A 20541-nucleotide genomic window follows, 5' to 3' on the forward strand; every position below is an offset into this window, starting at 1 on the left:
GTGGGGGGCCTTCGGGCAAGGGCAGAGGTCTCCCAAGGAAGCAATTCTGCTTCCAGACCACAACGCACAGACGCTGCCTGGGTTTCCAGGCTTTGGGCCAAGACCACGACATCCATTCTCCCCTGGGTCCTTAGCCTGCGGCCTGCCTCACAGATCTCACTCACCAGACCCCACTCTCTCACTCTAGATATATCTTGGGGGGGGATACCATGTCTCTGAAGAGCCCTACTACAGTCACTGTTGAGTGGCACATGGGTGTGCGAGGAGTGGAAGCTGAATGCTGCAGGTAAGTATGCCCTTCAAAAACTGGACCAGAGTGCAATGGTGCCTTTTCTCCTAGCAGAGGAAGCTGGGTAGGGCCAATGTGTGCAGAGTGGTTTTGAACTTGCTGGTCACCTAACATGGCCAGTCCATGTGAAGGGTGGGAGGGGGCCTGCAGGGGGCCTTGAACACCTTGGGCAAGGTCCTGGCCCTCGCTGGGTCCCCAGCCACGAGGGTGGACTCAGAGCCAGAATGACAAAGGCAGTACTGTCACACCCAAGAGGGAGATGGCATCCGAGGCCAGCAGACCCCAAGTGGCACCTGAAAATGACAGAACCATGATGCCCGGGGACCCGCCTGAGGGATGAGGTACAAAGCCTGGCCTGGTGCCCTGACCAAATAGACCTCTTTGGCTTAGGGCCCTGGGCAGGGGGCAAGCAGGCAGGGGAGGCACAGGCCAGTAGAGGGAAGGCAGGCTCTACATAAATAGTGGTTCTTCTAGGATACAGACAGAGGCCCTGGTCTAGGGGTTGCCCTAGGCCCAAGTCTACACCCTACACGGAGGAGCTTGCTCCAGGGGAAGATGTAGGCAAGCACAGATGTGGTCCCACTGCAGAGGGGGCCCTGCCCGGCAGGCCAGCTGCCTCACCCCGCCATGGATGGGAAGCCTACTGGCTCGGATGCTGGCCTCTGCTCAGAGAAGGCTGGGGGCATCAACTATCCCAGCCACATGCCGCCCCCATTCCTGAGTCCCCAGCACACTCCAGGCTTCTGTGCTGCAAATCTCATTTGGCATTACCTTCCACCCCCCTCACTGGATCCAAGGCACTCTGGCTGAGCCTCATGAAGACAAGAAGCGGAATCTTCTGCACAGGCATCACAGTCCCAGGGATGCCAAAAGACAGGCAGGATAGTACTAGACCTTTAAGAGACACTTGAGACAACAATGGTTCAGCAGGAAGGTGACATGTCCGAGCCCACACAGAAGCACTGAGCTTTATTTCTGGAAGCGACACTAGAACAGACTGCCTGCCTCCCAGGCTGGTGCCTCAGGGTCCCGCCTGATCCAGGCTGCATTCGCTAAAGAGAGGCGGTGGTGACCATGACCTCTTCCAGCTGCTGCAAGAGTTCCTCTGGCTGCAGAGAGAACATGCTAGTGTCCAGTCTCTGGAAGTCGGGGTGGGCCACCACAGATGCCAGCACCTCTGCAATCCGGCTGACATCAAAAGCAGCCTGCTGGCGGCCCAGCCAAGTGTCCTGACTGTCCTCCACTTCACCATGGCCCATCCCTTTGGCCAAGAGGAGGAGCCTCCTTTCAGCGATGATCTTGAGGAAGTGGTAAAATTCTTCAAAATTGATACCAGAGCAGGATCGCATGATGACCTGGCCAGAGGATAGCAGAGCATGAGCAAGTATCTGCTGACTATGGGTAGGGACCAGACTGCAAACCATCTTAAGAGTGGTCCATCCCACCTGCACCCCGATGTTTATAGAAGCAATGTCCACAATAGCCAAACTGTGGAAGGAGCCTCGGTGTCCACCGAAAGATGAATGGATAAAGAAGATGTGGTTTATGTATACAATGGAATATTACTCAGCCATTAGACACGACAAATACCCACCATTTGCTTCAACGTGGATGGAACTGGAGGGTATTATGCTGAGTGAAGTAAGTCAATTGGAGAAGGACAGTGTATGTTCTCATTCATTTGGGGAATATAAAAAATAGTGAAAGGGAATATAAGAGAAGGGAGAAGAAATGTGTGGGAAATATCAGAAAGGGAGACAGAACATAAAGACTCCTAACTCTGGGAAATGAACTAGGGGTGGTGGAGGGGGAGGAGGGCGGGGGGGTGGGGGTGAATGGGTGACGGGCACTGAGGGGGGCACTTGACGGGATGAGCACTGGGTGTTATTCTGTATGTTGGTAAATTGAACACCAATAAAAAATAAATTTATCATTAAAAAAAATCTGATATAACCACAGTAAATGTACAAAACCAATAAATTAATGGTGGTATAATAAAAAAAAAAAAAAAGAGTGGTCCATCCCTGATGGTGGGGACAGCCCTGGTCCTGCTGAGCTTCCCCCCACTCCCATTGCAGCCCTGATCCTGCTGAGCCTCCCCCTATCCCCCGTCCTCCACTGCAGCTCTGGAGAGCCCCTCCAGGCTATCCTACCTGACAGTGTTGGTGCCAGTCAGGCATCGTGTCCCTCCACTCACTGACCTCCTGCTGCACAGCAAGGAGCTCTTGCTGCAGGAAGTGCCACATATTGGCCAAGTTACAACCGTTGACCCAGTTGTGGTTGATGGAAATAGTGTCATCCTGAAAAAGGTGGGGCATGGGTGTCCCCATAAGTCCATACCAGACCATGCCCACCACTGTCCAGAGGTCCTTCCGACTGTCTCCCAGGGGATACTAGCGTGAAGAGGGGGCTGGTGTCTCCTGAGTCCATAGCTGACCCAAAGCAGGGATCCCAGGGGGCTGGTAACTACCCACTGTTGCCCAGGAAGAAATATGGAAGGGAGGGGAAGAAACAGAGGCTGGGATGGGGGCCCTTGCCCATAGCCTGTCCATCCCATACCCAGGCTCTCCTAGAGGGTAGCTTGTCTGCTGTGGGATCAGGAGGGGTGGGGCTGGCCCTCTCTCTGGAAAGGCATCCGAGACGTGCCAAGGGTGAGGAGGGCTGCCGGGCAGGCCAAGGGGGAGATGACACTCTGGTGTGGGGGTCAGACCAGTGGGGCCCCAGGGCATCTCCCTGACCTGTCTGGGCCATGCTGCAGTCACATGCGGTGGGGTGTGCCCACCCTACCAGGTTGTGGACTTGGTGGTGCCACCCACTGGGCACAAAGACCATCTCGCCCGCCTCCTGTGTGACCTCCAGGGGTGGGCTGCAGTGTTCGCGCATGGGGTACAGCTGGCTGTCAAGGAGCGCAGGGGAGGTCACATCGTAGGGCAGGCCACCGTGGCAATCCCGCAGGGCTTCTTCCTGCCCCGGAGGGAAGAAGAACCACTTTTTCCTCCCACAAATGTTGACAGACCAGCTGAAGGAGCGGAAGATGTCGGCATGGAACGGTGACCTGTGTGAAACCTCCTGTTGGTGCCTCTTGGCTCAGAGGCGATCTGGTTCTTCAGCATAGGCTGGCCACGGACATGGGCCCCAGGGTCCTACCTCCCCCACTTGAGAACACAAGGGCTCTAAGCAGAGCCCCCAGGGGCAGTGAGTAAGGAGGTTGGGGACTGGAACACCTGGCAGCCTATTTCACGGACTGGGCATCTTAGAGAGGCTCTCCCGGAGTCGACGGGGTAGGGGAGGGTATGGGGGAGAGGCAGGCAGGGACGAGGCACAGGAAGGAGGGTGGCAGCGCACAAATGGTACCAGGTGCCGGCAGGCCCCATGTAGATGAAGCGGTAGTCATCCACGTCCAGGGTGTCCCAGTACTCATTGAGCCAGTCAGATGAGAAGTACATGGGCAGGGTGAACACATCCTCTGCCAAGGAGTCCCTGGACGGAGTGACACAAGGCTCTTGCAGGAGTACTCACCTCCCCACACCTGTGCCCCCAACACACGGGAGAGCAAGTTTCAGAGCGAGTGAATGACCCTGAGGTGCCTTCTGGAGCCGGTGCCTGCAGTAAGGCTGAGTGGGGCCATCTCAGACCACAGCTGCCACAGCCCATGACCCCACCTAAGCCCCATCTGAAGAACGAACCACAGTCATAAACACATGAGCCAGCTTTGCCGGTGCTGTGACGCAGCTTGGGTGACCCATGCAGGCAGCACCCCATAACCCAATTATTCCAGACCACTCTTGCAACATTCCCAGGATTTCAGCCTCTGGTTGAGCTGGGGCTTTAAGTGCCTCGTCTGCATTTTGCTGTTTTCCAGAACCTGCGGCCTCATCTATACTCTCAACCCTCCAGTGACCTCGAGTCTTATTAAGTGGATGGACGACCCGTGGCCCAAGACAGTACAGCCCATGTCCATCCATCGAGGTCCCTCTCCCCTACCCCTCAACTCCCTACTCCTCTGGTCCAAGAGCCTGATCCCCACAACCAAACCAATGGGCCTCCAGACACAGGAGCTCATCAGCCCAAGGGAGAGCATAGCTCTCCCAGTGACATGTTGGAACAGGCTCTGGAGTAGCTCACACATCCTCATGGCCAGAGGTCATGACAGGGGAGATCCCCAAAACACCATGCCTATCTCTCTGTTCCATGCCTTGGTCACACTTCTGCTTATCCTTCAAAACTCCCAGAGCCACCTCTGCCTGCCTGACTCAGCCTTCCTCTGCTGTGTATTCTGGGGTTTCCAGAGAAAATACAGGACACTCAATCAAAACTGACCTTCAAATAAACAGTGGATAAGTTTCAAGGACAACCATGTCCCATGCAAAACCTAAAAGAGAGTTACACACAAATACCCACTCCTTGCTTATCGGAAACCCAAAACCACCATGCAGGAGCATCTGGGTCTAGGAGTACCTATGTGTGCTAGAATAGGAGTCCCTGAGGGCCAAGACCACTGTCCCTTGGCCAGCTCTCCATGCCAAACATACAGTGTGGCAGGGAGCATCTGTGAGGTGCACTCTTGGATGGATCCAGAGAATCATAAGGAAGTGAACCCAGACTCCCTTTAGCATTCTGAGCCTTAGTTTCCACATCAGAAAAATAAATATTCAATTGTTGGCTCATTTATACAACACGAATTGAGTGTTTACTGTGTGTCCTGTGCCAGCTGGCTGGGGTGACCAGCACAGCCCTGGGTAGGGGAATGGGCACAAAACCCAAGGACCCGGGATCCCTGAGTGGCGCAGCGATTTAGCGCCTGCCTTTGGCCCAGGGCGCGATCCTGGAGACCCGGGATCGAATCCCACGTCGGGCTCCTGGTGCATGGAGCCTGCTTCTCCCTCTGCCTGTGTCTCTGCCTCTCTCTCTCTCTGTGTGTGTGTGTGTGACTATCATAAATAAAAATAAAAATTAAAAAAAAAAACCCAAGGAGCCCCTCGGAGAGCAGGAATGCAGCCAATGGGTGGGGCTGCATGAGGGTGTGACATGTGTCCCAGAGCCCCCATCATGGGACCCCCTGGCGCGGGAGCAGGGTGAGTAGGTGGGGACCAAGCACAGAAGGAAAGCTTCCTTAAAGTCAGTGAGTCACTGCTCACTGATGGAGAGTCTCCCCAGGCTAGGTACCGCCTTACTGAAACAGTGGCTGAAAGAACCTGAGTATGCAAAGCAAGGCTGTGCAGGGCTGGCGGCAGGCAGGGTGTGAGACCCAGCCTAAGCTGAGCGGACACGCGCAGCACCCGACAAGAAGGGTGCCACTGCCACCGCCAGTCAGAGGCCTGGGGTGGCCAGCACAAGTCTGGCACACAGGCCGGGAGAGGTGGTCCCCTCGGCCCACCCGGGCTCCCAGCTGGGGGCCCTGCGATCAGAGAACTTCCAGGACTGCGCACCTCCCAGGGGGCAAGCTGGGCGCATCCAAGGCTCAGTGTGAGGTACAGAAGCAGCATCCGGCCTTTACCTGCACAGGTGCCAGTCCTTGAGGTAGAGGCAGCCGCGCGGAGAGGAGCAGCCCCCCTGGATGTAGTCCTTCCAGTAGCCGATGTAGTCGCGGAGGAGCATCTGCTCCTTGGGGTTGGAGTTGTACTCCCGCACCCCGCAGTTGGCCACGGGGACCACCACTTCTCCTGCAGCCAGGGGGAAGGCCAGAGGGTAAGGCCCACTGCCCGGGGAGGTCTGAACCCAAGGACGCACCCCACCCTCACCCCGCCCCTCCCGTACCTCCCTGAGGGGCCGCACACCGCCGCCCCCCGCCCCGCGCCCAAGCATCCTCGCGCTCCGCCCCTACCATACTTCCGGAGCAGGTGCTCGAAGTCGGGCTTCCCCGCGGCGGTCACCCAGTGCCTGCGGCTGCCCCAGCCCTCGGTGAACGCGCTGGAGAAGACGCACGGCACGTTGGGCAGCAGGTAGCCCTTGAAAAAGTCGGCGTAGGAGAAGGAGTCAGGCCTCTCGATGAAGTCCACGCGGCCCGGGGACGCGCCCACCCCGCCTGCTGGGCGCCCCCGGAGGCCTCGGAAGTAGCTCTCGGCGAACACGCGTGTCTCCCGGTCCATCCTGCGCGGGGCGGGAGAACGGCGAGAGCCCCGGCTTCGGGGACCCCGCGACCCAGCGAGGGGCACGGGCCGGGAACCCGCCTCCCGCCTCCCACCTCCCACCTCCCGGCTCTTTAAACCCGGCGGGGAAAGGAAGTACTTGCTAAAACTACTTCCGGAGTAGATGCTAGTGCGGAGACCGGAAGCTCACAGCCTCGGTGCCAGCCGGAGCGAAAGCCGAGCGGCACAGGAGCTCGGAGCCCGCCGTCGACCCAGCGCGGCGGAGCGGAACCAAGACGCCGCGGCCCCAGTTCCGGCCGGAGCAGGAATCCCGGCGCGGCGGGCCCTGGGCGCACGCGCACAGCCCGCGGACCTCTTTCTGCTCAGGCGCGAGGGCGGTCCGCAGCCCTCCGTGAGGCAGCGTCGGACCCGAGCCTCGCCGTCTTCGCACCTCTGCGGTGATTCAGGTCAGCGGCCCCCGGAGTCTGTGGCTGGGCCTGTGCCGGGCCCTCCGGGCCGTCCCCTGGGTCCGTCCTGCCTACCGCTGCTGCCTCGGGGAGAGCCCCTGCTGCTGCCAGCGCGCCCCAGGCCGGGGGAGCTCGTGGGACGTGCGCGGGGCTGGCAGCGGGGGACCGGGGGGGAGGGCAAAGGGCGGGGGTTGGAGGGGCTGCCGAGGTGGCGGTGGACGGGGCGGAGAGGCTAGGGAGGGGGTGGGGGGACTGGCGGGGGAGCGGGGGTGCCGGTGTGCGGGGTGGGCGTGCGGGGGCTGGGGGGACTGGAGGGGGTGCAGAGGAGGTTTTGGGGGGGCTTGGGGGCCAGAATACGGTGGAATACGGAGTATCTGAGGGGATGCTGGGGAGCCAGAGGGATGGTAAGGACCCAGAGGGGATGTGGGGGGACCCAAGGGGATGCTGGGGACCTGTAAGAGATGTTTGCGGCCTAAGGAGATGATGAGTGGCTGGTGGGGAGTAGAGGCCTGAAACGCGAGTTTGGGGGAGCAAAGGTGAGGATCTGAGGCTGCACTCCAGCAGGATTGGAATGGGGGGGCACGAGGGGGTGACGAGCAAGGGTCTGAGCATGTAAGAGAAAGTGTCCTGGGAACACAACCTAACCCCGTTGGTAGGGAAGGAAAGAAGGCAGGCTGCTTACTGGGAGGGCTCTGCAGATGACAGGCGCCTAGAGAGTGGGCAGGCCTTCACACATCTCACACCTGGTAAAGCACTCAGGTCCTTGAGGGGAAAGCAGATGCACCTGTGTCCTCTTGCACCTGGTGAGACATTCCTGACTCAGTTCTGTAGGGATGTGTTACAGCTCTGAGGCGGCAGTTGGTGACTGTGCCTTGTAAAATATGGATGTGGGCTTACATCATTCCTGAACAGAGGGGCCCTCTGAGTGAAAGGGGGGGCAGAGGACGCCCCTTTATTAGACGAGGAAGATACCACTGTGTTTACCTTTGCAGGTGTGATAAGGAAGGCCTGGGGGTGTTGGGACTCTGAGCTTTGCAGGGCTTGAGTGGGACTCTTGCCCCTGAAGAACAGGGTGAACCACGAGTAGGGAGAGGCAGAGAGGAGGGAGGGACCAGGAGAATGAGTTTGGGAGCGTCTGACATCAGGGCGAAGAGGGTCCACGGTGGGAGCTGAGAATGCCAGACAGGGGGGCAGTGGAGCTGCAGGAAAGGCTGCTTCCCAGGCAGAATTCCTCAGGGACCAGCAGGTGCCCATCTAGGAGAACTCGACGGCAGTGCGTGGCGAGAGGGACCCCCATAGTCCTCCCTAGATGGGACTTTGAGATACAGTTGTCCTCCCAGGCATTTGTGCATTCGTTCGTATTTTCCACTCCCTTCTCCCCCCATCGTACACACCCCCTCCCGCCTATTTCTTACGTATGGAAACATGTATGTAAGCTTTTGCTGTTTTTAATCCTTTTTTTAAAAAAATTGAGCCGGTACTGTCCACATCTTACCGTGGATTGACTAGATCTTCCTTAATTATTGGGTTTCAGTTGTGCTGAATGCAGATCACCAGGAGGCAGTTAGGAAAAGCTTGGGAAGCAGAGCGTTTATAACTGTCTGAAGATTTAGAAAATGTGGTTTAAAGTTTGCCTCTTGGGAGAAACACGGAATTCAGATAGGTGTCTCCTGGGAAGAATCCTGGATTCTGGCTCCTGAGGCTTGGTCGTTGCGACTAAGTTACCTCAGAAACAGGAGGCTTTGGGCCACCAGGTCCACTTGCTCCCCAGAATGGTGGAGGCAGCCAAGCCAGGGTAGGAAATGAGACCCCGTGTTTCGTGCTGTGTCCACACGGTGGCCCTCTGGTGCTAGACGTGTCACCAGCACTGCACAGATGGGGCTGTGGCTCTCAAAGGCGCCTGGAAAGCAGCCCTGGCATTGCCTGGGAACTATGAGAAATGCACATTTTCCGGGCCCCACTCGGGCCTATGGAGTCAGAACATGGAGGCAGAAGGGGGCTTGCACAGTCAGCCCTCAGCGGGAAGGAAGACTGCTCCTTCTCTCCAAGGAGTGAGGAGGTTGGTGTGTGTCACGTGACTCGGCCACAGTGTGGCCCTGAAACACCCCAGCAGCACACTGGCACCTCCCGGGTTGTAAGTGGGAGCTTCTGAGGAGCAGGAGATGGAGGTAATGGAAACGGTGGCTGCCGGCACCAGGAGACACTGCTGCCACTGTTCTGCCTCCAGACCTCCTTGTGTTCAGAAGTCCTTGGAACTTGTGTAAAATGTCGCTGGTTCTGTTACTTTAGAAACTGACTAAAAATAGGGTGTTTATTTGATGCTGAGTCTCACCCAGGGCACAGGCCGGTGCAAGCACTAGGAGACATCCGTGTACAACAGTATGTGGTTCAAAATGCCGGATGCCGCACACTCCATCCACGTGCCGGTTCGTGTCTCCCCATGAGCATCCCTCAGAGTCCTGCACCAAGATCTTCCCATCCTACTTTAGCTCCATCCCCTAGTTCAGGCCCTAGGTCAGTGCAGGTCAATGTGGGTTCCAGGCTATAATAGGCAAGGACCGAACAAGGCCTCCAGGAATACACCATGGATCAAAGACCCAGGTCAGCACACTTAAGGAAGAAAGCCATCCACGGTGAACACAGTCAGTGTTTCCATGTGATGTCACTAGGTGGTTCAGTCAGTGCATGTTTACTGGGTGCCCGTGGTGTGCTGGCATTGTGCCCAAGGCACCGTCCTGATATTTGCCTTCTCCAGCATGTACACTGAGCCTGTCACCATGTAGGAACATGCCCAGGCTCCTGGAGGTTGTGGCAAGTGCTGCATGGTCAGTGAAGGATCTGCTATGGGAGTGAGGGGGCCCCCCTGGAGCTGGCCATGGGGTGGGGAGGGTGGGAGACCAGAGAAGGAGCCCAGTGTCTCCAGAAGGGCAGCTGTGTCGGACAGGCGTTAGAACACATGTGGGCATTGCATTTGGCCACCTGCAGGCCTGGGGAGGCCTGGGCAGAGCAGCATCAGTAAGCAGTGGGGAGCAGCCTGTCTGGGGGTGGGAGGCCTGGTGGTGGGAGCCGCAGTGGGTGTCTCTTGGAGGAGCGGTAGCTAGAGAGGGCTGTGGCGGGGGGCGGGGGGGGCGGCGCTGGTCTCTTCTAAGATGGAGACCTTAAAGCATCTGTGCAAACTGATGAGAGGGTCAGGACAAGGAGGGCAAATGTGCGGCTGTGAATTCACTGTTTTGTGAACAAGGATGGCCACACATAGCCCTCTGTCTCTGCGCTGTCCCTGGCTGCTTCCACTGTCCAGCGGCAGAGCTGTGCCCTGGCAGCAGGGCCCATATGCCCACAACACCTAAGATACCGTCTGGCCTTTGGAAAAATAGTGTGCCCTAGTGTCGGAAGAACGGAGAGGTTGATGTTGCTGGAAGGGGTCGTGATCAAGGGCACAGGACCAGGCGCGGCCTCGTACGCGGTGGGGCCCTGTTTCCCGCAGTGGGTAGTGGGGAACAGAGGGCAGGCAAGGGCAGGCAGGACATCTGGGGACAGGTGTGGCAGGTGAGTCTGCAGCTCAGGGAGAGGGAGGGTGTGGGAATGTTGTTCTTGCTTTGGCTCTCCACTTCACCCTTGTTTACTCCGTCTGTTGAGGAAGACGCCATGGAAATGTGTGGGAGGCGGAGTGCTGTCCACAGCTTTCTCCTATTGCTTTTTCCTGGAATCCATAGTGAGAAGTGTTTCATTTCTCCTCCTCTTTGAATCCTAGTGCATTTTAGAGCTGATGTTGTCCTTGCCTTTTCGGTTTTTAGTGGTGGGTAAACAGGCCCAGAGGGCGAAGTGACTTTCCACAATGATAACATATGTGGCAGACTGGGGTCCTCGGACCCTGCCGTGCTCCAAAGTGCCCCCAGGGGCACAGACTCTTGGAGATAGGGACTCAGCCTCCATGCTGCAGCAGGCCCCCAACCACCCGATGCCCTGACTCTCTCTGCGGGTTGGAGACTTGTGTGGGGGTCAGGTGGCTGAATGGCAGGAGGCTCCCTTCAGCTGGGAGACTGGGGTCAGGCCATCTTCAGGTGGTGGGGCCCAGGCGTCCAGCCTCCAACCTTGGTCTTGGACTGAGAAACACCCAAAACTAAATAGTCGTCCCTGGTTCTGACAGTCTGAATGACTGCCTGTGGCCTGGTGGCCCAACAGCACTGGCAGGTCTCATGCGAGGGATCTTGCAGGTCTGTGCTGTCAGAGGCCCTGGGCTGGCAGCACTCTGTAGTCTGGATTTACTTCAATGTCAGGTGGGGGGAGAAGCCTGACCAAGACACGTTTGCTTTCCAGTTCCCTCTGTCCAGTGAGAGACATGGTCACAGCGGAAAGGCAGCCACACTGCCCCAGATGGTAGACTTGCACACCATCCCAGCATGGCCAGAAGACTCCTGTGAGAGCCCACAGGTCATGCCCTGTAGGAAGGTGACTCGGTATCCATTCCGAAGGTCTGGTGTGTGGGTTTGTGGACTCTTCGCAGAGGCCCCTAAGCTCACACTGTGAGCTGTGAGCTTGCCATCTACTAGGCGCGTCGGTAGTGTTGTGATGCATTGCCGACTCTCTAGTCTCTTTGATTCTGTATAATGAGGAAGCTCCATACCATGCAAGCTCTTTTGTGTTTTGCCTAGCTTTTCTTGTTTGATGCCGTCACTAGAGGTCTCGGTCTTTAAAAGTATAACTCTGTGGACAAATTCATAGGGTTTCAGTAGATGCTGAGCTCCAGGAGCCAGGGATGATGTCAGAGTCAAGTCCTGCCTGCCAGCTGCCCCACGTGGCATGTGGGGCCTGGCACCTGTGGCCACGATTCAGAGACTCCCTGAGGCTCTGGCCATGCTGCAAAGGCCCACATTTCTCAGTATTGTAAAAGATAACACCAGCGATTCATTCTCTCATTCTTGTAAGTAGGTTGTGCCATAACTACATGTATGCAGCAGGGGATGCGGGAGAGTGGAAGACAGGCTCCAGTATAGGTGGCCCTCTGCCCACATGTGAGGTGCACAAGGCATTTCCAAGCCTAGTTGTAGCCAATTCCACACCCTGTACTTGTGGTTTGACCTTGTACGAGGTCCTCTTCCTTTCCTAGCTTTGTTGGCTCATCTGGTGAGTGAGAGGGACAGACATAGTGTTCTATAACGATTGTCTTACTCCGTCATTCCTGGGTTTCCATATTTCGTTAACAAATGAAAACTGTAGGAATGCTTGAATGGCTCAGCGGTTGAGCATCTGCCTTCGGCCCAGGGTGTGATCCCGGAGTCTCAGGATCGAGTCCCACATCAGGCTTCCTGCATGAAGCCTGCTTCTCCCTCTGCCTCTCTCTCTCTGTGTCTCTCATGAATAAATAAATAAAATCTTTAAAAAAAAAAAGTGCAAACTAGATGTGGATGGTATATGTTCACTATGTACAACTGTATAGAACTGTAGGTAGAGCTAGATAATTACGTAGAACTTTATGGAATTCGTGGGCCATGCAGGAAGGGAAAAGCCTTTGTGTAGACTTTCCCTTCATTATTTCCTTTATGATAAAGATTTCAAGAGGAGAATGTTAGTGTAGGAATGTGTGAGGAGGGACTTCCAGGTAGTTCAGCAGTTGGGCGTCTGCCTTTGGCTCAGGCATGATCCCCGAGTCCCAGGATCGAATCCCATGTTGGGCTCTCAACATGGAGCCTGCTTCTCCCTCTGCCTATGTCTCTGCCTCTTTCTCCCTGTGTCTCTCATAAATAAATAAATCTTAAAAAAAAAAAAAAAGGAATGTGTGAGGAGTGTGTATTGGTGAGATTGTCACAGTCAAAACAGTGTTCTTGTGAAGGATCCTGGGGTTGCAATGGCATCGGGCTGTGGCCCTGGTTTGGGTGAGTTGGGCTTCCGTCCTGCATGTCTGGGTGGTGGGAGTCCCCAGTGTGCTCAGCAGCCCAAGCACAGCCTCGCCACCACTGTCCTAGTGTCTGTAGGCCAACTGTGCTGACGTTCATTAGACTCCCCCACCCACTAACTTGTCCCTCTCCTCCAGAGACGTAGTGGCTGACGCCGAGCGGTGGGGCAGACCACCCTGGGAGCCAGATGAGCAGAGAGATCTGCGTGCACTCTTGGCCTTGCTCCTACTACTTAGAACCAGAGAAGCGATGGGTTCCTGGAAAGCTTTCATTAACTTCTCGCTCCCTGAGATTTATGACTGATAAAACCGGGGAGACCTTGGTCAGCTTCCCGCTGTCTAGTGTGGTTGAGATAAAGAAGGAAGCTTCTCACTTTGTCTTCAGTTCCATCACCATCCTGGAGAACAGCGGCCCCAAGCACTGGTTCAGCTCCTTGCAGCCCAGTCGGAATGCAGTCTTCAGCATCATTGAGCATTTCTGGAGAGAGTTGCTGCTGTCTCCACCAGAGGCAGCGCTCCCCATGACCAAGGGGAAGCAGCTGACAGGTCTGATGACCTGTTCTCAGAAACGCCTAGAAGAGACAGCCCGAGTCCTCCACCATCAGGGCGAACAGCTGGACAGCATCACCAGAGGCCTGGACAAGATGGAATCGGACCTGGACGTGGCTGACAGGTACAGGGAGTGTCTCAGACATAGGGGTCATGCTTTGCACGGTTACACCAATTAGGCATTGGTGGGGGGCACACTGTGTGCCAGGTGCAGAGCTTCAACTTTATGTGATTAAGGAAGATTACCTCATTTAATCATGTGGGGGGAAATGGGCCCAGAGGCTGGTGATTTTTTCAGTGTCATGCATACTAAGTTTGTTATTTTGCATGGCCATGTAGCCTCAAGGTTTGAGCTGACTCACTTTGGCTCCAGGAGCTGCCACTTTTGCTCCACACCAGCCACTCCCAATCTTCTACCTCAGAGAACCTCCACTCTTTTGGGGGGATTGAGGTTAGGGACCCCAAGGAGCTTTTGTTTTTGTGTATCATGTGTGCCAATGTTCCTGTATTTTTTGAAAACTAAGAAACTAAGAAAAGATTATTTGTTCGTCTAAGAAATGCAATGATGAACCCATGATCTAGTTATAGAAATAACTGTCAATGAAAAATAGCATTTATAAAGTAGATGTGTTAGTGGGAAGAGTAGCACCTTTAAGATTTCTACACATCCCTTTACAGAAGGACTTCATAGAAGACTGCCAAGTCCTCCTGCCTGTGTCTACAGTCTGCCTGCCGTGTTATCCTATGTCCTGGGGCCTCTGGGCTCTCCATGTGCCCAAGGGAGAGAGCGCGTGAAAAGCCAGGCAGTACCATGGTGCTTAACCTAAGGAGGGGTGCTTGTGGTGGATGAAGTGGGAGGTCATGAGACCTCTGTGAGCTTTCCTCCTGGGAACACAGTTGGGCAGTTTCTGCCTTTTATGCCACCCTGGGGTCATGGGACCAAGTTGTGGGCAGGAGTGATGTGAGTCACTTCCACGCCTGGTCCCTGAAAGCCTGCCACCCAATCTCCAGTGTTGTCTTCCCCTCACCTGGAAGTGGCACACAGAATCCTCCCCTGGACTCGGGGGCCCGGGGCAAAGTACACAGACATGAGTTGGATGGAGTTTGGGTTGCCAGGTGGCATCCCAGAGCAGATCTGACCCCAGCCCTCTACAGGGGTTCTACATCAGCATTGGAATAACAGAAATTCAGGTTTCGGTAATGACATTAATAAGAATTAAAGGAAGGGTACATAGTACCGGCTAGAGGACAGTGAATAAGCATTTTCACACACTGCTATTGGGAATGTCTGTTGGTGTAATCCTTTCAGAGAACAATCTGGCAATTTAGAAATGTTCTTTTAACAAAGGACAGGGGAAGATGAACCTGAGAATAGGAGAAAATGCTTATAACATCCGCCCCTATTCCCACCAAGGGATTCACACCCAACCAGGTGAAGAACTCATATGACAAAATGGGAATAAGCCAATTCGACAGAAAAATGGGCAGTGGCCATTGATTGGAGAGTAGGATAAGCATCTGTCGGTGTCCCAGACAGGTAGAAATAGAAGGCTTTAGGTAATGCGTGGGGCCCCATGGCTGCGTCCAAAGCTTCTGGCATCCATCTTCCAAGCCATTAGGGGTGGGGTGTGCACAGGGAGGCCAGGGCACATGCTCTTGTCTTGAAGCAAATGATGCAGGCCCATGACAGGGAGGCTGGCACCCCTGATAGATGAAACAACACTGACAGCCAGTCAGCGTGTGGGTCAGGACAAGAAGTCTCCTGTTGCTGTCATGGATGTGACTTGGCTCGGCCACTGGCAGGACCTAGCCAGGCCAAGGATGTGCAGACCCTGTGACCAAGCCCACTGTGTGGACAGGCTCTGATGGTCATGAACAGCTGTGGTGGCTGCTCCTCAGGGGGCTGGGCAGGTAAGTGGTCCCTACTGACTGTGATGCAGTACACGGATTTTGTCAGGCTGACTGCTTCATGTCACATCCACACAGACCCACCTAGATCCCCCCGAAAGCAACATGAATAAAACAAAATCAAGTGCGTACTACAGAGCACCACGTATAGGAGCTTTTATTTTATTTTTTTTTATTTTAAAATTTTTTTTTAATTTATTTACAATAGTCATAGAGAGAGAGAGGCAGAGACACAGGGAGAGGGAGAAGCAGGCTCCATGCACCAGGAGCCCGATGTGGGATTCGATCCCGGGTCTCCAGGATCGCGCCCTGGGCCAAAGGCAGGCGCCAAACTGCTGCGCCACCCAGGGATCCCTAGGAGCTTTTAAATAGGCAAAGTAGCAGTATAGGAAAATGCAAGGAGCACCCAAGTGTGAAAGCCCAAGCTGGAGGGGTGTGCACGGCCACCACGGACAGCTTCCGCAGACCAGCTGATGGACCCCTGAGTGCGGGGGGACCTCCTGCTGGCACAGGTCCTCAAGTGGGTCCCTGTGAGCCTTCGGGTTTGTCTGTGACGTGAGGCTCTTCCCCTCAGTGGTCAACTGTGTTCCTTCTGGAACTCTCATTGGTTATCAGGCGTCCTGTACTGAGCTTCTCATAGCATTCTCATTTTTCTCTCTCCATGTACTTTTCTTGTTTCTAAGGTTTTATCTTCCTGCTACCCTTCCATTTTTGTGATATCTTTGATTTCTAAGATTGATTTATTTTTTATTTTTTTTAATTTTTTATATTAAGATTGTATTTATTCATGAGAGACACAGAAAGAGAGGCAGAGACACAGGCAGAGGGAGAAGCAGGCTCCATGCAGGGAGCCCAATGTGGGCTCAACCCCAGGACTCCAGGATCAGGCCCTGGGCTGAAGGCAGGCGCTAAACCGCTGAGCCACCCAGGGATCCCCAAAGATTTTTTTAATCTTCCTTTTAGTAGCAGCTGTTGTTTCTCTCTTGGTTGCTGTCCTCTTACCTCTCAGAGTTTGCTGGAAAACCTCCTACAGGGAGGGCCAGGGGTGTACCTCCCATTTCTGTGCTCTCAGCTCACCACACCTGCTTCAGCAGAGCAGGAAGTGGTGGCCAGATGGTAGTGGGGCCCAGCAGCACGGGGTTCGTGAGGTCGGCAATCTCACCAAGCTCTCCTTAAATGAACTTTGAGTCTGCTGGGTTGTGAGCCCCAACTTCACGCCAGCTTTTGGAGGTCTCTGATATTTTTCCCCATAGGGAGTTTGCACTGCAGCCTGGCTTATTTCTTGGCTTGTGCCACTGCGGCCTTACAGCTTACTTTCTTGGTTTTGCAAAGTCTGCCTGGTTTCCAAGTTCTAAAATTTTGTTGCTCCTATCTCTTCTCTTTGTCCCCAGGGAAAATATGTGTGTTTACTTTGCCATCTCTGATCGCGTGGCTTATACCACGAAGTACGTGTGTGTCTTTGTCATGGCTCCTGGCACAGAGTGCCTAAGGCCCTTGGGGTTTCCCCAAGTGAGGAGAGCGATGGAGGTGTCCTGGTGCTCATAAGGAGCCCCTGAGGGAGTGTGGAGGAGGTGACCTTGGGTGGCCCCTCAGGATGGGGGCAGGTGGCCAGGGGACCCAACCCTGGGAGCAGAGGGTTGGACACTTCAGTCCCCTCCCCCCGCCCCGACCTCTGGGAGGGGAGAGGGGATCAGTCACCAATGCCCAGTGATGTAATCAATCACGCCTGTGTCATGAGACCCCATGAAAACCTGGGGAGGATGGGCTTGGAGAGCTTGGGGCTTGTGAGCACATAGAGACTTGGAGAGAGTGACCTGCCCCAGGGCTGGCCCCGGATCACAGCCTTGGATAATAAGCTGGTAACATGGGACGTTTCTCTGAGATCTGAGCCACTCGAGCAAGTTCAGGGACCCAAGGAGGAGCCGTGGGAACCTCTGGTCTGTAGCCAGGGGGTCAGTGGGGGCAACCCCTGGACTTGCAGCTGGTGTCTCGGGGAACCTGTGGCGTCCCCAGATGGGCAGGTGGTCAGGAGTGAGTGAAGGGCTTCCTGTAGGGATAAAACCACACACAATTGGAATTGGTCATTTTTAGCCAGTCTTCTGTTTTTCAAAACAGCATATCCTGGAGTATCTTTTTCAGTATACCAATGTATACTTATTTAGAGTAGTATCTGTGCTCAGTTCCTACTGCTATGTTTTGAGGATTAGCTCTGGGCTGTGTTCTCTTTAAGTTATTGCAGTTGTTCAGAGGAGCGCTGGTGCCCTGCAGATGCAGCGGGTAAAATGCCGTCCTCACACTTGGGCAATGGCCCCGCGCCCTAGTGGATGGGAGCCTGGATTCAGGTCAGTGCGCACCTGCTTCCACATGAGTGTGCTGAGCTGGGGCTCTGCCGCTTGCCGAGCTGTGGAGGAGCAGGAGCACAGCAAAGCCCTCCACAGACTGCAGGTCCCGCCGTGTTCATCAGAGCTCACCGTGAAACAGAAGTGGCAGGGTGCGTGTGCGGTGTCTGCAGGGGTCATGGGGCTGGTGGCTCCAGATTCCGAGTTGGGTAAAATAGACATATGGCTTCATCCGTCCAATAGATCAAGCTTTGGCCAAGTGGTCTCTTTTGATTTACCATTTGGCTGTTTTCTATACCTGGATCCAGGCTTTAATGGCCTCATATTTGCTGTGACAACCCCCAAACCCCTGCTGTTTGCTTAGGGTTCCCACTGGGAAATGAGGGTAACTGCTAACTAACCTGAAGTATCGGAGCCATTAGTCTTACGTGTTGTGTTGCTTTTCCTGAGAATTTAAATGGTGACCCAGAGAAGCTCCCGTTGAATTGAAGAGAATCAGACCCTTCTACCCCCGATGGCTGCCCTACCACTTCCCTGTGGGGTCAGACACCTCGAGTGCCTAGGAGAGCCCGCTGTCTCAGAAGGGCCACCCCTTCACATCTCACTCCATCCTGGTGTCCTTGGGGCCACCAGCACCTGATGGGGCTGGAAGCGTGGCCTCCCCTGACCCTCCCGCAGAGCCAGCACCTTCAGCCCCTGCTGCCATGGCTTCCATTCTCATGGCTGAGATCTGTTATTCTCCTCTTAGGATTCTTCCCCACCCCAACTCCTCCCCACCCCACCCCACCCCATCCCTCCCCTGCCTCCCGGGAGCCCAGCCAGTGACCAGGTCACAGCACTCCATCTGAAAACCTCTGTGCTCTCCCTCCCCACAGTCCCAGGTTGGAAACACAGGGTGTCCTCGGTGCTCTTCAGGAAGAGGGATCCTCCCTGTCTCCCCATACCTCCTCTCTGCTCTCCCTCCTCCTCTCTCACCTTTCTCCTCTCTCTCTCCCTCCTCCACTCTCTCCCTCTTTCTCTCTCCTTCCTCCTCTTTCCCACTCCTTCTCTCTCCCCCCCTCCACATGTGTGTGTGCATGTGTGTCATATGTGTGCATGCTATGTATGTTTGCTGTATAGATTATATGTCTCTGGAGGACCCTGATAAATATGGAATCTGGTACTAGGTCTAAAGGGTGTTTTCTGAACATATTCTATAGTTTCTGGGATTTCTAACCTGAGTAGATTTAAAGGTGCTGCTGACTCTTACTTCCAGTGGCATAGAGGGAACTACTGCATGGCCTTTGGCTCTAGACATGCCTGAATGCCACCATGGGACACCCCTACTCACATACTTTAAAAGGTAAGGTTCTGAGTGACCATTTCTCCATAGTAACGAGACTTGCTCACTGCTCCTAACTCCCCTGCACGAAGTAGGAGAGGGAACGGATGAGTTCAGGGTGCCCCATAAATGTCCTGACCATTTCTGTCTCTACTCTGAAAGAAACCCTGAGCTCCTGTTTGCAGGGCCAGGATCTCTGAACATGAGATCTAGAGTGTCATCTTTGAGTGCATGGATCACAGCAGAAATGGAAACCCCAGCTCTGTGTGCTGTCTGCTGTGAAGCCTGGGGCACAGATAAGACGACAATGAGTCATGCAAGGTGGATGTGGATGTATAGGCGGGTCCTTATGGAACTGGGGGCATTGAGTCCCTCCATTCGGTTGAGACTTTATTGGTGTTAATGTCACTTCTGCCCTCCTGAGAGAATTGGCCATCTTCACCAGAGTCTGTCAAGGCCCCCCCAAAGTAACTGCTTTGCAGGATGACCACTGTGCATTGCTTCCAGATGAATGGCTAGACTCGGTACAAATGTCCTGACCATTTCCGTCTCTACTCTGAAAGAAACCCTGAGCTCCTGTTTGCAGGGCCAGGATCTCTGAACATGAGATCTAGAGTGTCATCTTTCAGCGCATGGATCACATGCAGGAGGCGTGCAGCCCTGTGGAAGTACCACATGATGCTCCCAGTAAACACAGACAGAAGTCTTCAGGACTTGTGTGGGAATAGCTATCACAGGAGGGGGTAGCAGGGAATAGGACCGAACAGGAGACAGGACCAAACGAATGGGAGAGATGCTGGATTTGGTACTACAGCACCTGGGGTCGGAGAGGGTTCTGGCCAGTGGGTGACATGCACACTGAAGGGTGGCCTACACTGCGTGTACTTTGGAATGGTAGCCTGGACTTAACCACATTAGACCCACTCACCCACCTGGTGTGGTCCAGAGGACACATTTTCCTCCAGGACTGTGAGAAATGCATTTGTGAAGGGCCCGAGTGTCCTTGAGGTTCTGGGTGGCTCCTTTCTTGTCTGTAGGCCAGAAGGGACGGTGGGACTACAGCAGGGATAACAAGATTCTGAGGTGGCAGGGCCAGGTGGTGGCCCTTGGTCACTGAAGACAAGTGGGGATGGTCACCATCATGCACAAGAGCCATAGCAGCGATCACAGTAGTCTGACTCCCAGAGACCTGTGGCATTTAAGCAGGATGGCTGTGCATTGGGGAGCAGGACTCAGTTTTTTTGAGACTACTGGATGCTGAAACTGCTGCTGATTGTAACATACCATTCAGAGTAGGGGCTTCTGGAGGGTCAAGAGATCAGTGGAGTTTTAGCTCAGGTCTGCCTCACAGTGGGCCCAGTAAGGCTCTGAACCCACTCCAGGGCTATTATCCTGGTACTGGAGCACATAATTAGAATATACACACTCAGCAGCTAGCAGAACCCCACGCTGGTTCCCTGACCGGGGCAGCAAGGGCTATTCTGGTGGCAGAGGCCAAGTGGAAGCCTCCAGACTACCTAGAAGAGTAAACCATTCTTGGAGGGATTTAAGAGATCAGCACCCCATCAAGGACCTGAAGGGTGCATGAATAGTGAGCCCTACTTCATCTCCATCAGCTCACTTACTCGACTTTGCAGAAAAAGACAGATCTTGGAAAAAAACAGTGGACTGTCCTAAACTTAACCAGCTGGTACTCTAATTGTAGTT

General features: G+C 54.7%; 2 protein-coding genes across 7 annotated transcripts in view; one reads left to right on the plus strand and one right to left on the minus strand.

Annotated features, from left to right (window-relative positions):
* Positions 1-1211: 1211 nt before the first annotated feature.
* JMJD4 (jumonji domain containing 4) lies at positions 1212-6509 on the minus strand. Of its 4 annotated transcripts, none has more exons than XM_055333758.1 (6): positions 6114-6509; positions 5787-5952; positions 3635-3769; positions 3077-3344; positions 2443-2589; positions 1212-1644 (listed from the first exon to the last, which is right to left on the minus strand). In XM_055333758.1, exons 1-6 carry the CDS (start codon positions 6376-6378, stop codon positions 1342-1344), a joined length of 1284 nt encoding a protein of 427 aa, XP_055189733.1. In that variant the 5' UTR covers positions 6379-6509; the 3' UTR covers positions 1212-1341. The 4 variants fall into 4 exon arrangements, with proteins under 4 accessions (XP_055189733.1, XP_055189734.1, XP_055189735.1 ...); XM_055333759.1 differs by having other exon boundaries at positions 3644-3769; positions 6114-6508; XM_055333760.1 differs by lacking the exon at positions 3635-3769.
* Positions 6510-6704: 195 nt separating this feature from the next.
* SNAP47 (synaptosome associated protein 47) overlaps positions 6705-20541 on the plus strand; it is a 47046-nt gene continuing 33209 nt past the window's right edge. For 2 of the 3 annotated variants that reach the window (XR_008665517.1, XM_055333732.1), the window contains exons 1-2: positions 6705-6824; positions 12856-13390. Coding sequence is in view for 2 of the 3 variants with exons in the window: in XM_055333732.1 (XP_055189707.1) it covers positions 12906-13390 (485 nt within the window). In the remaining variant the exon portion in view is untranslated. The remainder of the gene's footprint in view (positions 6825-12855; positions 13391-20541) is intronic. The other variant, XM_055333730.1, reaches the window with a different exon arrangement.

Source organism: Nyctereutes procyonoides, unplaced genomic scaffold (genome assembly GCF_905146905.1).
Source record: "Nyctereutes procyonoides isolate TBG_1078 unplaced genomic scaffold, NYPRO_anot_genome, whole genome shotgun sequence".
NCBI classification, from domain to species: Eukaryota; Metazoa; Chordata; class Mammalia; order Carnivora; family Canidae; genus Nyctereutes; species Nyctereutes procyonoides.

Bases quoted from the DNA above. Each gene is read 5' to 3' on its own strand.
- JMJD4 (XM_055333758.1), bottom strand. From the start codon at position 6,378: ATGGACCGGGAGACACGCGTGTTCGCCGAGAGCTACTTCCGAGGCCTC. The intron at 5,953-6,113 runs GTAGGGGCGGAG...CCCTGGCTGCAG, and splicing joins GCACCTGCTCCGGAAGTATG to GAGAAGTGGTGGTCCCCGTG. The intron at 1,645-2,442 runs GTAGGATAGCCT...TCCTCTGGCCAG, and splicing joins ACTGGCACCAACACTGTCAG to GTCATCATGCGATCCTGCTC.